Genomic DNA, 15,330 nt, shown 5'->3' with positions numbered 1-15,330 from the left:
GTCATCTCATGAAGATGATTGGACTTTGACTCTTGACTTCGATTCGAAAACCACGATGTCGATGAAGTCCAGTATTGGCTGTCTAGTTGACAATTGCAGCAGTATGGGCCAAGCAGTTTGCAACATACTCCGACCGTTTGAAAAATCAGAGCATATCGTGGTTTACATATCAAACGATAAAATGACGGGTGTCCAAATTAAACTACCTCGTTATCACCTCAATTTCTCAGTACTGTGCAATGGCGATCTCAAATGCAAAGAGCTTGCCGCGGTTGTCGACCGTTCCCAGTCTATTGGCACCCTGCATGGGCTCAAAAGTCTACTTGTTTTGCGGCCAGTAACAACTCCGCTGGAAAGAAACGAACGAATTGTACTCATCCCGCACGGTAACGTGGAATATTTTCCCGCCTCGCCTCATGTCGAAGTTCGCATTGAACTTGGAACCAACGAAACTTTGTTGTTTTCGAAATACCGACTTGATGGTCGGCTTGGTCAGCTTATCAGTGATGATCTGGAAGGCCATCTTTTCAAGACCTTTCTACACGCTGTTACAAGTTTTCCAGAGCGCGACAGCTTCACTTCACGCACTGGATCTGAGGAAGTCATCCTCGGTCTTTCGGATCACGTAACACTCACTTCGATACCTTTATCGACTAGATCTCAACAGTTGCTCGCCTCGCTTGCAGACCTGTCGCCAAAGCGGAACTTCTATCCTAAAAATTTCCGAACAATGCACACCGCCGACTTCCACAAGATTCTCCCACTGCTCTCACAGCGTGACTGTTTCTTTGGGATTGTGGAAAAGATCATTTCACACAATCGCAAAGCAAACTTCTTATTTGAAAAATCGGTCTGCCTGCTTCACTACTCTGGAGACGTAGGTTTGCTTGAAAGATCCCACCGCCGCACGTCCAAGCTTTTTGGCAACGAGTCCATTGGTGGGATCAAACAGGCCCCTGAGGACCTCCCATACCGTTCACGTGATCTCGTGGTAAGCTCGGCTCAGGGAGAAGCATTCTCCATGGCAAGTCTTATAGCGGATGGAACAACTCAGTTCTCTGTGGATCGCGATATCAAATCGCTCATTCAGGGCTGGCAGATTGTATCAGGTTTCAATCAGGACTTCACAAGCCTATCACTTGCTGCATTGTTAAGTATGCCGTTAAAAGAGTACTGGGCCTCATTGCTGAGCTTTTGCCGAACAGGTCCTTCCAAGTTCAGACTCGCTTTCATATTTTCTCTTCTGACTTACGGGGACCAAAAGATCAGCTCACAGCTTCGAACATTGCTAGCGTTTGCCGTCTCACCATTCCTTCAGGAACTTCCATCACCTGCACGCAACTCTTATGACCTTGGCAAAGGACATGAAGTGACCGAAGAAGAGATCACTTCAATAATTTCGCAGTGCAAAAGACTATCCACAACCTTTGAAGATGACAATACAGAGACTGAGCATCAACGCCGACAAATTCTGAAGTCTGTAGTATTGTCCTGGCCAGGACCAAAAGTGGTGCTACCGGAGAAGTCCAACTTGAGTCGTTTTAATTATGGAAAATTGGAAACTTTATTGACAGGACGGTACGCTGCATGGTATCGTAACCATACGTTTTTGTCGCTTTGTGCCGATTACGAGAAGCAATTGCAGGAGTTCCAAGGCTCATGGGTAGCCCCTGAAATCCCTGTCACTGAGCTGGAACCTCATGTGATAGAAGCTTCCCATATCATATACCAGATGCCACCATCATTGCTCAGCGTCATAAAACAAACCGAGGTGACAGACGTGGATTTTAATGAAAGCTGCCCTAGCATGCTGGATCATAACCTCGCAGATCTCCTACAAGCACAAGAGCACCCAAACCTTGTGGATGCCAACGACATGCGAGTTGCTTGGGAGGAGCTCGAAGACATCGTTAAAGAACTCGAGCGGGACGCAGCACCAATTGTCCAGAACTACGGAAAATTTGTCCATAGAAGCCTCGAAGCCTGCAAGGCCATCACGAGCTCCGAGAAAACCATAAAGCCGCCAGGTCATGTCTTCCTACAGCAAAAAGCTGTTCTCGTACAGACTCGCATCGACTACATTCTTCGGAGAACTCGAGAACTTCTCAAGCCCCAACCGACCTCGGATCATGGGCTCGAAATGGCTCGACTTTGGCCTTCAGTTTCCCACCCGGCGTTGCTCCAACTTCTGTCATCTAAGTATCGGTCACACCTTCCACTCGCTTGGAAGCGTGTCATAGTTCGCTATGCAGAAGAAATAACAGCCCTCCAACGTGTAGAACGCATGCAGAATTATGTCGCTGCGAATGACAAGTTGGCACTGGCAAAAGAGTTGGAGAATCCAGCTCATGCTGAGTGGTCAACAGAGGAGCGACCAGATTGGCTTTTACTTGAGATCCAAAATCAGATCCTCATCCGTCCAGTACAAGTTCGTGTCGCACTTGAAATCATCAAAGAAAAATCTAGTGTTGTACTTGCTGATATGGGTATTGGAAAGAGCTCAACAATCCTACCCATGGTTGTGACAGCTCTGGCAACTGGCTCGTCTCTTGTCCGAGTCATTGTGCTGAAACCTTTGGCGATTGAGATGCTACGGAATCTTTCGCGTTCTTTGTCTGGCCTTGTTGGCAGAACGGTGTATTTCCTCCCTATCTCTCGACAAACAACGCTTGACTATCCTCACACATGTGTGCTCCAAGGACTCTATGAGTCGTGCATGCAAAATTCCGGGGTTCTTGTCAGTCTCCCAGAACATTTGAACTCGTTCCGTCTGCTATGCAACGACAAACTTTACACTGACTCAATGCTGGCTCCGAAGCTTTTTGGTATTCAGAACTTTCTTGACCAGACTGCTCGAGACGTGCTGGATGAATCTGATCAGCTGCTGGAGCCTGGCTACGAATTAGTATACACAACTGGAGAGTTGCTTCCTCTCTCTAGGTCCCCACAGCGCTGGATCGTTGCGCTTGAGCTGCTCGATCTGGTCCAACATAATGCACATCAAGCTCTAGAAAAGGCCCCCTTCGGCCTCGAACTAGAGGACCGACCGATCGGCGCATTTGATCATATTCGAATTCTCAATGACGCAGGATGCGAGTCCTTGATGTCATCTCTGGTCGACGCAGTTGTTCAGGGCAAGTTGGCTAGTGTCCCGTTAGGTCATTGTAACACGGAACTTTTGCAAGCACTCAGGTTGTTCATTCAAGATGTTAACGTGCATCCTGAAACTTTAGAACAGATCAAGGCCCACTTTAAAGAATCTGGCCAGTTGGACATCTTATATGTGGTCCGCGGTTTGATCTCATACCAGGTCTTGGCTCACGCCTTACGCAAGAGATGGTTGGTAAACTACGGTCTCGATAGGAATCGCCGTGGAGGATGTCTCGCGGCAGTTCCTTATCGAGCAAAGGCTATTCCATCCCAGTCATCTGAATTTGCGCAACCCGAAATGATGATCATCCTGACCGGACTGTCCTACTACTACACGGGTCTACAATTTCACGACCTTCAGCAATGCATCCGCAGAATGCTGAAACTAACAGACCCATCTAAAGAATTCTCGAAATGGGTGCAAAGATCCAAGCTACCGGAAGTCTACCAAAGCGCGGGTTCGATCAACCTTGACGATGCGTCATGCATGTCTACCCTTTATGAGCACCTTCGACTCAACAAAGCTGCCATTGAATTCTTCCTAAAGCGCGAGGTTTTTCCCAAGGTAGCGAGGGAATTTACCTGGAAATTATCCACTTCAGCATGGGACCTTTGTGCCGACTATGGCAGTGGCAAAGTAACTACCGGATTCTCTGGCACCTGCGACAGTCGAATTCCTTGGACGGTCGAGCTCGGAGATATCCAGGCCTTGAAGCACAGTACAGCATCTACGCTGGCAACCATCTTGCGGCACGATAACCGTGAATACATTTGTGCCAGCTCTCATGGACAGCGTCTTACGAACGAGGAGCTCCTTGACCTTGTAGTTGGTCATGATAAAGGGCTTTCTGTCATAATCGATGTCGGCGCACAATTTTTAGAGGACAACGAAATGATTGCATCCCAGTGGTTAAGCAAATGCAAACACAAGCTGGCAGCGATATTTTTCAACGACGTCGATGAGAAGATGGTGGTCAATCGTGATGGTACCACTGAAAAGTTCAACTCTTCCATCTTCAAGGAAAGCATTGGGTCTTGTCTGCTATATCTTGATGAATTCCACACTCGCGGAACAGACTTCCAGTTGCCTGATGCATTTGCTGCAGCAGTCTTACTCGGCCCGCGTATCCCAAAGGACACTCTTGTGCAAGCGTGTATGCGCATGAGGAAGCTTGCTGTATCCCAGTCTGTGGTCTTCATCGCTCCTCCTGAAGTTGACAAAAGCATTCGGGCTGTTACGAAGAGCCCATCGGAAGCAATCAGCAGTGTTCATGTCGTCCGGTGGGCAATCCATCAATCCTGCGTTGATCTACAACATCAACATGCACAGTGCATGACAAAAGGGATGCTGCATAGTCGACGAAGATTAGCAGCTGCTCGTCATGTTTCGACGTCCGGGCATGTAAAAGACATCGAGAATTATCTGAAGATCATTCGAGAGCGAGAAAGTCGTCCTGTATCTGAAATGTATCGTGTCAACGTGAGCAGCCAGAAGGAGCTCCCTTTCAAGCCCTCCCAAGTGGAGCTTGATGATGAAATCATGGCAGGTCTTTTGGGAGAGTGGGATCGAACAGGTATCGCTCTCTCTGTAGACAGCGGCATCTTCGAAGAGCAGGAACGTGAGATCTTGCACGAAGTGGAACAGATCAGAGAGGTCCAACGTCCAATTGCAGTCACGCCTCAGAAACCAGAGCCTTGTCAAGCTTTGTGGAAGGTTATCAGAGACGGCGTCTTGCCTAACGGTTCTTCTGATGAGTTGCTTCCTGCGTTTGAGGTTTTGACCAAGACCAGCCTTGCGCCATCGTACTCTCAAGCTGCATGGCCGATGCACATTCAAGTTACCAAAGATTTCACTCGCACAATAGTAAGCAAAGCAAACTGCGATCAAGACAATTTCTTGAGGCCGGTGCAATGGGTGTTGTATACAAAGCTCATCGGGCAGCCCATCATAATTTCTCCTCACGAGGCCGAGTTATTCCTACCTGAAATTCGCAAGTCAAAGCGAGCGTCATTGTTCCTTTACCAGGCGAGAGTGTCGAAGGGCATGCCGTCATTTGATAAGTTGGATGTGTACAAGATCCCTGAGGAAGATAATGGTGGGACGATCTCGCGGGATCAAGTGGCCATTCTCAATCTGTTTGCCGGCCAACTTTACTTCAGCAATTTTGAGGACTACCAACTTCTCTGCACCCTGATCGGTCTATGGGACGGAGAACGCGAACTGCTCGTAAGACGAAACGTTTTGACGGACAATTGGGTACCTCCTGCTTGCCGGAAGGCGAATGGATGGACAGAATGTCCATTTGTAGAAAGTCCAGTGCAGACTCTCAAGGCATTCATCGGCATGCGACGAATGGGAAACGAGTGGTTGGAAACGCATATGGATCACATTCTATCGGGACGGCTGTTACGGCGAAAAGATTTTGAAAAGCAAGGCGAAAATGGAAGTCTGAGCGTGGCGAATGGTGATAAGAATGCGTAGGAGATTCGTCCAACAGTGAACTGGTGAAATGGTGAATTCCGGTGGAAAGATCGGGGCATGAAGAATGAATGTGTAAGAGTATCAGGTTTTAGCCAAAGGACGGAAGAACCAGCAGGGCCATATTCTCAAACGCTAAGTAGTCGATTGGACGAGCAAAGTGAGTATCGAAAATGCCGGAGGGACGAAAATAAAAAGTGGTGCAAGCCATTGATTGGAAAGAGGTATTAGCACCAAAAGTTAGTCCTTCAGCCACAGTATGTAAAATCACCCGACCCATCGAAATTTCGCTGTTCTGTCCAGGAGCGGTACTAAGGATTCTGCTCTTCATTCTTCCTCCTCTCTCGGGGTAGAACATAGTTTGACTGTATTCAGTAGTGCTGGCTGGCCGGCTGGCCGGCTAGAAAGATCGGCTATCTAACTAGCTATACGGCTGATTTGGAAGCTTTTGATGATCAGCGCGCCTCACGTTTGTTGAGAAAGAGGGTCCTGTGCTAAAATCCTTCAATCCAACAACACTGCTAGCATGACTAATTCGCTGTTGCCCGCTTGCCAGGTCGAGAAGGAAGGATGTCCTGTGGAGACACAGGCATTGCTGCTTGTCGGGCGTATGGTTTTGCCGCCTGCTTCCTATCTGTATTGTGCGTTGCCCCCCCCCCCCCCCCTGCAATGTGTGTTAGCGCAGCTTGTGGATCGACTTCTCGATCAGGAGATCTGAAGGGGATGGTGAGATTCAGGTGTTTTTGGTGCGAGGTGAGCTCTGGGCAATGTCATTATATTTCGCACATTGCAAAAGGCTTCGATTGTCGTCTGGCTGTGGGGCAACAAGTCAAGCGAAAGAAGTGGGCCGTGTGTATGGAGACGAGGTCTCGCATGGATTGCTCAACAGAGCCTTAAGTGTGTATGTGTTCGATTTACAACCCACCTTGCCAGGGCACACAGATCCTCATGTTCAGCCGCAAAAGCCACGTGGCAAATGTTCTCCTGTTTCACCAGATGAAATGGAGAGAACAGCGCGCCGGAAGAAAGTATCGAGGCATCTTGCACGCACACGGAAGCCGTGAAGAACCGCCTCTGGGTATATAGCATATGCCAGCGTGGTGATTCTCCAGGTGGACCTTCTAATGGCAACATCGAAGGTCGATCCCTAGAGTGAGCTCGGAGCCAACGTTTTTCTGTGTCGAGGATGCAGATCCCACTTGATCCAATACTTGAATGTGGCGAATATAAAGTGGCAGACCGCGAAGATGCTCATTGCAAGAATGGCTAAGTTCCAGACTTGCAAGCCTAACGATAACCAGGGAGGAGATGGAAGGTCGATCGGAGAATAAATCAGTGGACGGACGATGTGCCCAAGCAGGATTGAACGCAGGATATGCCGAGGGATGCAGAAGCTCAGGCCACACCGACCATTGGTGAGGGCACGGGTCTAAGGTCCAAGCCCTTCCAAATACCATGATTTGCGAAGCCATGTGGCTCGGACACCGCAGCTGAACCTCTGAAGAGCCGCTGTTCTTGGAACCTAGCCAATCTTCGCTTCGAGCGCGGTGTTCAATAGTCCTGCTTTGGAATGCGGGATGGAATTCTTCCCGTATTTGGCGAAAACCTGGAGATCTTTCCATGATGTGCATCTCCACGTGGCGCCGCTTGGGCATTCCCATTCAAAGTGGTCTCATTCCGTAAATGTAACGCCTAAGACATCATCAGCCCCGTTCTCCCGGTCCCCCAGAGATTGATGGATTGGACTTACAATCGAGTGAACATATGATATTTCAGGTTCCTTAGATCTGCCCGGACTCCGCTAAGCAGCACCTCGACCTGGGCCTGGTCCCAGCCGAGGACACGGGTAAAAAGAGCCAGACTGTAGGCTTGTAGGGCCTCGAGCATTAGAATGCGCATGTACATGGCCAACTCCTTGAGCTTCCTGTCCTTCGGCCAAGGTGAAAGAGGAGCCTTGTTAGTGAAGAGGTAACAATGTTAGCTTTGTAGTAGTGGTATAGAACTATGCGTGGACAATGCGTGTCTTACTCACCTTGTAAATATCTTCCTGTACATCTACGAAGCCGACGTCCTGCACCATCTTCTTCATTTGAGGGATGATGTTCATGGTACGTCCAGCTTTCTCTGCTGCTTCCTGCAAGTGCGTTTGCCACTGGTGATAAGAGCTGTCCTCTGGCAACGAATTATCATCCGTAGATCCCCAGGCCTCGAAGTCTCCTACTTGCAACCACCCTCCGGGATTGAGGTGGTCGAAGCATCGTTGTAAAAGCGCCGGCCAATCTGCGATTGAACCTCCCATATTTCGGATATGGATGAAGTCGAATTTTTGTTCGAAAGTCCACCCTGCTTCTGCATCATCTACAAGGAATTGTAAGTTCGGCGGCACCCATTTGGGCTGAATCGGTGAAAGGTCCGTCGCGATGACTTGAGCCATCTCGAAGCGGTCGGCAATGTCCATCGCCCATATTCCGGTGCCAGTACCAATATCAAGTATTCGGTGCGGCTCTTTGATGGGTGCCTTGAACAGTTCTCCTCCTAGGCACATTGACTGGACGTGATGCACAAGGTCAAGCCGCTGTTGCTCTTCCTCGTCATTAGGCGCGAAGTATTTCCCCGCCTTGTATTTATGGTAGCGTCTTCCATTCTCATACTGATACTCTAGGACACTGGAAGATAGGGATGTTGTCTCACTATGCACACTCTCGCCATAGGCTGAGTCAGTGTCTGAGTCTGGGTTCATTGTTGGAACGTATGGTGCAGAACACATAGAACATTGATGATGATGATGATGATGATGATGATGATGATGATGATGACCAAAGTATGGGGGGAGACCTGCAGTAATAAGAGTGATTTAAGAGGTGCAAGCTCGAGACCGAAAGGAAAAGATCGGGATGGCTTGGTTTTCGAGCCTTGAATGAGCAAGACCCAATGACACAACTTGAATCTTGATTTCCCTCCTGCACATCCTTACCTCGGAAATGTCTGGGCCGTGGATACTACCACGGAATGCTCCTTCAGCCGTCTTACTCCGTGTCCGCAGGCATATTCCACAATCCCTCAGGCGGCACACGTGGCCTAGAGTTTCGGGTATGCCCAACCCACAGCACGTGTGTTCAATGGGTTTCCGTTCGCATTACAGACGACGTAGTAAGTAGGTTGGAAGTTAAGACTCCGGGGGGGGGGCTGAGCAAGCGCTTCCGGTGTCAGTCATTAACTCCGTAGACTTCAACACCGGCAGTGGCCACTGTTCCATGTACCATGTCAGATCGAAGAAAATCAAGGGCATTGTCAAGCGATTGCCAAGTTGATCACCGGGGCCAAGAGCGCTCAAACACTCCTACTGTCGTCTTGCAGAATTGTGCAGGGTGCAAGTTTTCAAATTGCACATGTAGCCCCGTCCTCCATAAGGGAAAGGTCGAGAAAAGGTCCAGTATAGGTGTAATAGACAACGACTCTCACGTCATGCTTGGATTGGGGCGCTACCTGATGCGGTGTCAAGATCTTTGTGCGCAATGTGCTTCTGCGCGCTGTCATGTCGGTCAAATCCAAGAGGGTGGCAGGCAATGCGAGCAGATTCGTGCCATGTAGCCGATCCTAAAGAGGGAAGAAAGTTGCATGCTGTAAAGAAGCCCTGATAGAGATCATTACTTGGTGATAGGATGATGCCTAGTCCCCGCGGGTGGGCCGATGTACAGAGATCTAACCACCGTCTACCCAGTGCTCACGCCACACCACGAAGTACTTACAGTAGGTACTCTGTACATGTCCGAAAGCACTGGCCATGCTCGGTTCCATGCACAATAGAGGAGTACAGTACCCAGTACTCCCTAGTACCGGGCCACGTAAACTAGTTTGTGGAACTGCATTGAGAGCTTCCGGACTGGGGTATCATGTATTGGTCTAGTTGTGTGCTACCTGACTACCTTCATCGTGTTACCCTTGGATAAAGTAGCTTACCTAGTAGCTGACATGTATTCAGTTCGATACTCAGTTCAATACTACCATGAGCCCGTCATATTGGTGAGGCGTGCAGTGAACCGCCGAGGTTCTCAAAGGCTGCTGTGCGCCGGCACTTGAACGGCCGCTCCAACAGGCTAACTAAACAACCAACTAATGCACCAGTTGCCATGTGCAGATCTAACTACTGCGGCCTGTCAGAAATGGGCGGATCGTTGTGCTTTACGTTGCATCTCATTCGTCTCATCAAAGCAAGGACTGAGGGGATTCCTTTCTCTGTCTTATTCTCGATCTTGGTGCAGACTCCAAAGAGCTGGCATCAAGCAAGGCGGGAACGTTTGCATATTGCTTGATTCAATCAACTTGTTAATTTTCGGTATCTAATTGTCGTCTGACAGGCCGCGAGTCCTCACTTCACAATGGCTTTGGGCTCCTCTGCGAATCTGCTGGCACTGCTGTTTTCGCTGTTTTCGGCAAGCATTGCCTCTGTGGTTACTTACCGCCTGTTCTTCCACCCTCTGTCCAAAATTCCGGGGCCAAAGCTTGCTGCGATATCCCGACTCTATGACTTCTACTATGATTGCATCCTAGGAGGGAAATTCGTGTTCAAGATCGAGGAGTTGCACAGGCAGTACGGTAAGGCCGGTCAGCCCCAATCCAGGTTTTGCTGCTTCTTACGTTCTCGCAGGCCCAATCGTCCGGATAGGACCTAATGAATGCCATATTCTGGACCCGACCTTTTTTGATGAGTTTTACACTATTTCAAGCCGGCTTGATAAGGATGGGTGGTACTATGCATTTGTCGCTTCTCAAGATGCGGGCTTTGGCACCAGCAATGCTGATCTCCATCGGGCGAGAAGGAAAGCTATGAGTCGTTTCTTTTCTTCTTCTGCAATTGCGGGGCTCGAATCATCCTCGAGAGAGAAAGTTCTCAAGCTCTGCAGGCGGCTTGAAGACATTCGCAAGAATGGGAAGCTTGTGAATTTGTCCAATGCTTTCCGGTGTCTCGCCGCAGACTCGGTAACGGATTATTGTATGCCGAAGGGATTCAACTTGTTGGACTCCATCGATTTTGCAGACGACTACAATCGACAAGCCCGAACCATCTCATACATCGCTGTATGGCATCGCCACATTCCAATCATCATTCCCATCTTCATGCGCATGCCAAGATGGTTTATCAAGGCGACCTCGACGGAAGGAGGATTGCTGTCTTTTGATTTCCAGACCGTGAGGAATGATCTATCCCTTGAAGCCCGAACAATGAATTGGCTGACCGAATCTAGGACTTGGCGCGTCAAGCTGAAGGGGCCGTCCATGCCGAGAAAAGAAGTGATAAATCCGTACTCGACGGAATTGTCCACTCTGACGCAATTCCAGAAAGCGACAAGACGGTAGATAGGCTGACACAAGAGGCAAGAACTTTGGTCGGGGCAGGTAGCGAAACCACGGGTTCGTCCCTGGAAGCGATTGCGTACCACGTTCTCGCCAACCCTGCGGTTCTTGGTCGGCTGAAGCAAGAACTCGCCGATGCCGTATCAAAATCAGGCGCAGTCGAAGAGCCCTTGACGCACTATGATATCGTCGAAGACCTGCCTTTTCTCACGGCCGTCATCAACGAAGGGCTGCGTATAGGCAATGCTGTCTCAGGGCGACTGGCAAGATCTAATCCTCGCACTGCGTACACCTATCAGTCCTACACCCTCCCCCCAGGCACCGTGATTAGCATGTCAATCAAAGGCAATCATAGCAACGAATCGGTTTTTCCCGAACCCGAGCTATTCAAACCGGACCGATGGTTAGTCAAAGGCGAAGAACTGAAGCGGATGGAGAAATACTTTACTCCATTTGGACGGGGATCAAGGAGCTGCATAGGTAAAGAGCTCGCGGTGATGAATCTTTACCTGATGACTGCGAACTTCTTTCATAAGTTCGATGCCGAACTGTACCAAACCACACCGAAAGATGTTGAGATGGAACACGACTTCTTCGCGCCCTTTCCGGCCGCCGATTCGAGGGGTCTGCGTGTAACTTTGAAGTGAGGCATTGGGCGGCCAGGTATGGTGGTGATGATACAGACAATGCTGGTGTATCGTGACCTATGATGGGTACGAATAACCGGGGTGAATTTGGTGGATCATGAACATGAACAACGTACGGGTCATAACTGGGTGAATTCTTGTCAGCCTAGCAAGCCTTTTCTCCTAAAATCGTTGCCTGAATTTTCCTAAGTGCAACAGCAACGGCCCAATCGCATTTACGGCTGTCCATAAGGCACCTGGAACAATCTACTTGCGAACGTCTTTCCTGGAGTTCTGGCTTGCTTTTTTCTCAGATAAGCAGTCCACGAATCTTGGCCGATACGAACAAAAGGTACGAGATACGGAATACGGTCCCAGCGTAACAAACTAGTTACATATGTAGTTAAGTAATTGGCAGTGTCACCACGGAAACGAAGGATGTTCAGTCATCGGCTCGTCGCCATCTCAGACACCAGCCATGTGGACGTCTCGTAGTACCCTCTTCGTGGATTTGGATCTTTTCTCTGGAAGATTTGTACAACGAGACTGGCGTCGGAACTCCAACCCTTCGTGGCTGCCTGGTTTATTTTACATACTTGTTCTTAAATTTCTGGTCGCTCATTCTAAATCTTGCAGTCAAACATTATTCAAGACGATCGATCGTGCGTTCACATTAGGATTGACCCCCTGACGCATCTAGAAGCACCAAGATTTTCGGAGCATTTTGCTCCCTGGTTGTGGCATCATCGTTCGAACGTTCATCATGGGTTATGTCGAGCGCAATTTTGCAGGAGACCCATATGCCAACAGCGGCTACTGGGGACCTCAAACATCTGTCGCAAAGTACACATTCCCCAACCCCCATCTAGTGCACCCTGTACTGACTTTCCTGGTTCGGTAGTTTCTGTGAGGAAGACTACAGACTGTCCAAATACGCTGCGGAACTTGTCAACAGCGTCACAAATCTCGCATATGGTCCGTGGGACCCTTCCTTGGGCATCTCAGGACGCAGGAGAGCTGACAGAAAACTGTGAAGTCTACTATGCCTTCAAGACATTAGCACCAGGAGAGACTTTATTGTCGACCACAGCTTTTCCTAACCTGGCTCTCTTTTTCGTCGGGGCCACCTCATTCGCATTCCACCTTACCCTGAAGTATGAGACGCAGATTTGCGACGATCTTTCCATGTTCTGGGTCTGTGCTGCCATCATATACGAGCTGTACACCTTCGACCGTCCGGCCAGCGTCAGAGCAACCTTTGGAATTCTATTAACCGGCGTCCTAGGCTACATCAGTGCTGTCCATTACCAACTGAATCAACTGTGGCTTCACAACTGGACGTTCATTGTTCTTGTCACCGCTATCTGGCCCCGAGTGTTGTATCTCATCAGCCGGAAGCTCAAGGGACCAGACCGAAACATTGCGCACCAAACGTTCCGGTTCGGTGGCATCAGTTTCCTCCTGGGTTTTGTTTTATGGCTAATCGATGGTGCTGCCTGCAAATGGTTGCGTGAAACCAGGGCCACCATCGGCCTTCCCTGGGAATTTGTATTTGAACTGCATGGCTGGTGGCATATTCTGACTTCGATCGGCGCTGGTAATACGATCAAGGTGACGAAGAGGCTTACACGGCAACAGAAATCCTTGTGAAGACCTCCCCAGCTTGCGTGTTTGATCAGCGACATTGCCGCACCCTTATCGGCACAGTCCCGTGAGGGACCGTTTGGCTTGGGCACACTTCTCCCACCCCATGTCATTTCCACACCATTTTGTCTGGACCAAGCATGTACTTTGATAGACGAGCCAAAAACTGGGGACAAACGTTCCCTCGTCCATCCTGGCTTCTTTGCTGCATGGTGGATACCTACTAAATGTCCATTTGCTTTAATGGGCCACCTATGGTTTGGTTAAGGCTAGTTGATTCAAAGCCACTCACAGGTATCTCGATAGCTGGCCATATTCCATGTACTTTTGTCACATAAAAAGACATTCATGAGCACCTGAAGTCTAGATGATAAGGTGGCTTGGAACAAGCAATTCTTCTACCCCGCCTTCGTGCCACGACAATCGACGTCACTTCTTCTCCAGATCTTGCTGGACACTTGCGACACAAACCCTTATCCCAGGGTTTTATCATACTTCCGACCAACCACATGAAGGATGCGGGAGGATATATCGATGACCCTTCGCGAGTGCCTGAGTCTTTCAATGAATGCCCTTTGGGGTCTTGCAGTGGCAGCTGCTGCTTGGTTTCCCCTTAATTAAGCCCTTTCCACCCACTTCTTGAACTTGATTTCCTGCCCTTTACACGAAGATGTCTTTGCTTATTTCCAGATTGGCCTCTCGGTTGGTTCAGAGCGGTCCGTCCGCGCCCCCGTCAATCTTGAAGTCGAAATGTGGCTGTCGAAAGATTGCATACACGGCTGTCTGCCAGCAGTGGCAAAGGCGACGATTCCCGGCACATCTGCAGCCTGCTGCAGCTGGCAGTCAGGCCCCTTCTGTCAAAGACAAACTGCCAAAGTCAAAGAGCGCCCCTGCGTGCTTTGGGGAATTTGATTTGCAGAACAAGGTCTTTGTCGTCACAGGCGGAGCTCGTGGGCTCGGTTTGACACTCGCCCAAGCATTGGTCGAGGCTGGCGGAAAAGGTGAAGCTCAGCTGCTGTAAACACTCTACTACCTGCAAAATCATGGTCTCTCTAATCGCTGATGGTTCTTAGTGTACTGCCTGGATCAACTCGCCGACCCAGACAAGGAATTCGGGATCGCCAAGGACAGACTCGGACCACAGTATGGATGCTCACTGAACTATGACCAGGTCGATGTCCGCGACGCCGGAAACTTGGACCGTGTTATTTCTGGGGTTGCCGACAAACACCAGCGTCTTGATGGGCTGATAGCCGCTGCTGGTGTGCAAAATGTCCAACCTGCACTCGATCACACGCCCGAGAAAATCATGGATATGATGGACATCAACTACAAGGGTGTCTACTGTTCTGCAGTCAGCTGTGCCCGGCAGATGGTCAAGTATGACTGCGCCGGATCCATGTTACTAATTGCCAGCATGTCTGGCCTCATCGCCAACAAAGGGTTCACTTCGTCCGTATATAACTCTTCAAAAGCAGCCGTCTGTCAGCTCGCTCGCAGTCTGGCGATGGAATGGGGCCAAATGAAAAAGGGAAAGCCAATCCGAGTCAATGCACTCTGTCCTGGTATGTTGGAGCTAGTCGTTCCCTTTTGTCAGCGGAGTTACAATTCCAATACTAATTACACTCGATGCCTAGGCAACATTATGACCCCTATGGTCAGAAAGAACTTTGAAGATGATCCTCATCTGAAGGGACTTTGGGAGAAGGAGAATATGGTCAGTCGTAGAAAATCCAAACTGGTCACTGGATGACAATAGTCGCTGACATACTTCTAGCTCGGTCGCATCTCTGAGCCATCTGAGTATCGTGGAGCTGCACTATTCTGTTTGAGTGATGCCAGCACCTTCATGACTGGATCACAGGTAGGCGAATTGTCTATGCCAGTAGAAGTGGATACTTACACTGTACTAATCGTCAAATCAGCTCATTATTGATGGAGGCTATACGGCATGGTGAAAGGCTGGCATCGACAAAGCGAGACTCTGGATGGCCAGTGGCAGCGTTCGGCAATGTCCAGATTCGGGGCTAGATTGATAGTCATTGACAACTTCCCCTCTATGTACCACCAAATTTC

General features: G+C 49.4%; 5 protein-coding genes across 5 annotated transcripts; 4 read left to right on the top strand and 1 right to left on the bottom strand.

The window, feature by feature from the left end:
• Window positions 1–55: 55 nt before the first annotated feature.
• A1O9_12418 (uncharacterized protein) lies at window positions 56–5,632 on the top strand (the record flags this gene model as incomplete). Its single annotated transcript, XM_013398637.1, has 1 exon — window positions 56–5,632. The coding sequence occupies one exon, from the start codon at window positions 56–58 to the stop codon at window positions 5,630–5,632; it is 5,577 nt and encodes a 1,858-aa protein (XP_013254091.1).
• Window positions 5,633–7,375: 1,743 nt separating this feature from the next.
• On the bottom strand, window positions 7,376–8,369 carry A1O9_12417 (uncharacterized protein; the record flags this gene model as incomplete). The annotated part of the gene is made up of 2 exons (XM_013398636.1): window positions 7,376–7,582; window positions 7,662–8,369. 2 exons carry the CDS (start codon window positions 8,367–8,369, stop codon window positions 7,376–7,378), a joined length of 915 nt encoding a protein of 304 aa, XP_013254090.1.
• A 1,639-nt stretch (window positions 8,370–10,008) lies between these two features.
• A1O9_12416 (uncharacterized protein) lies at window positions 10,009–11,631 on the top strand (the record flags this gene model as incomplete). The annotated part of the gene is made up of 3 exons (XM_013398635.1): window positions 10,009–10,225; window positions 10,278–10,819; window positions 10,876–11,631. The coding sequence occupies 3 exons, from the start codon at window positions 10,009–10,011 to the stop codon at window positions 11,629–11,631; spliced, it is 1,515 nt and encodes a 504-aa protein (XP_013254089.1).
• A 742-nt stretch (window positions 11,632–12,373) lies between these two features.
• A1O9_12415 (uncharacterized protein) lies at window positions 12,374–13,260 on the top strand (the record flags this gene model as incomplete). The annotated part of the gene is made up of 2 exons (XM_013398634.1): window positions 12,374–12,453; window positions 12,480–13,260. 2 exons carry the CDS (start codon window positions 12,374–12,376, stop codon window positions 13,258–13,260), a joined length of 861 nt encoding a protein of 286 aa, XP_013254088.1.
• Window positions 13,261–13,924: 664 nt separating this feature from the next.
• Window positions 13,925–15,190, top strand: A1O9_12414 (alcohol dehydrogenase; the record flags this gene model as incomplete). Its single annotated transcript, XM_013398633.1, has 4 exons — window positions 13,925–14,255; window positions 14,328–14,819; window positions 14,892–14,971; window positions 15,032–15,190. The coding sequence occupies 4 exons, from the start codon at window positions 13,925–13,927 to the stop codon at window positions 15,188–15,190; spliced, it is 1,062 nt and encodes a 353-aa protein (XP_013254087.1).
• Between the last annotated feature and the right edge of the window lie 140 nt (window positions 15,191–15,330).

This window comes from Exophiala aquamarina (genome assembly GCF_000709125.1).
Source record: "Exophiala aquamarina CBS 119918 chromosome Unknown aczIA-supercont1.23, whole genome shotgun sequence".
Lineage (NCBI taxonomy): Eukaryota > Fungi > Ascomycota > Eurotiomycetes > Chaetothyriales > Herpotrichiellaceae > Exophiala > Exophiala aquamarina.
This window is presented reverse-complemented; position numbering and strand designations above follow the sequence as displayed.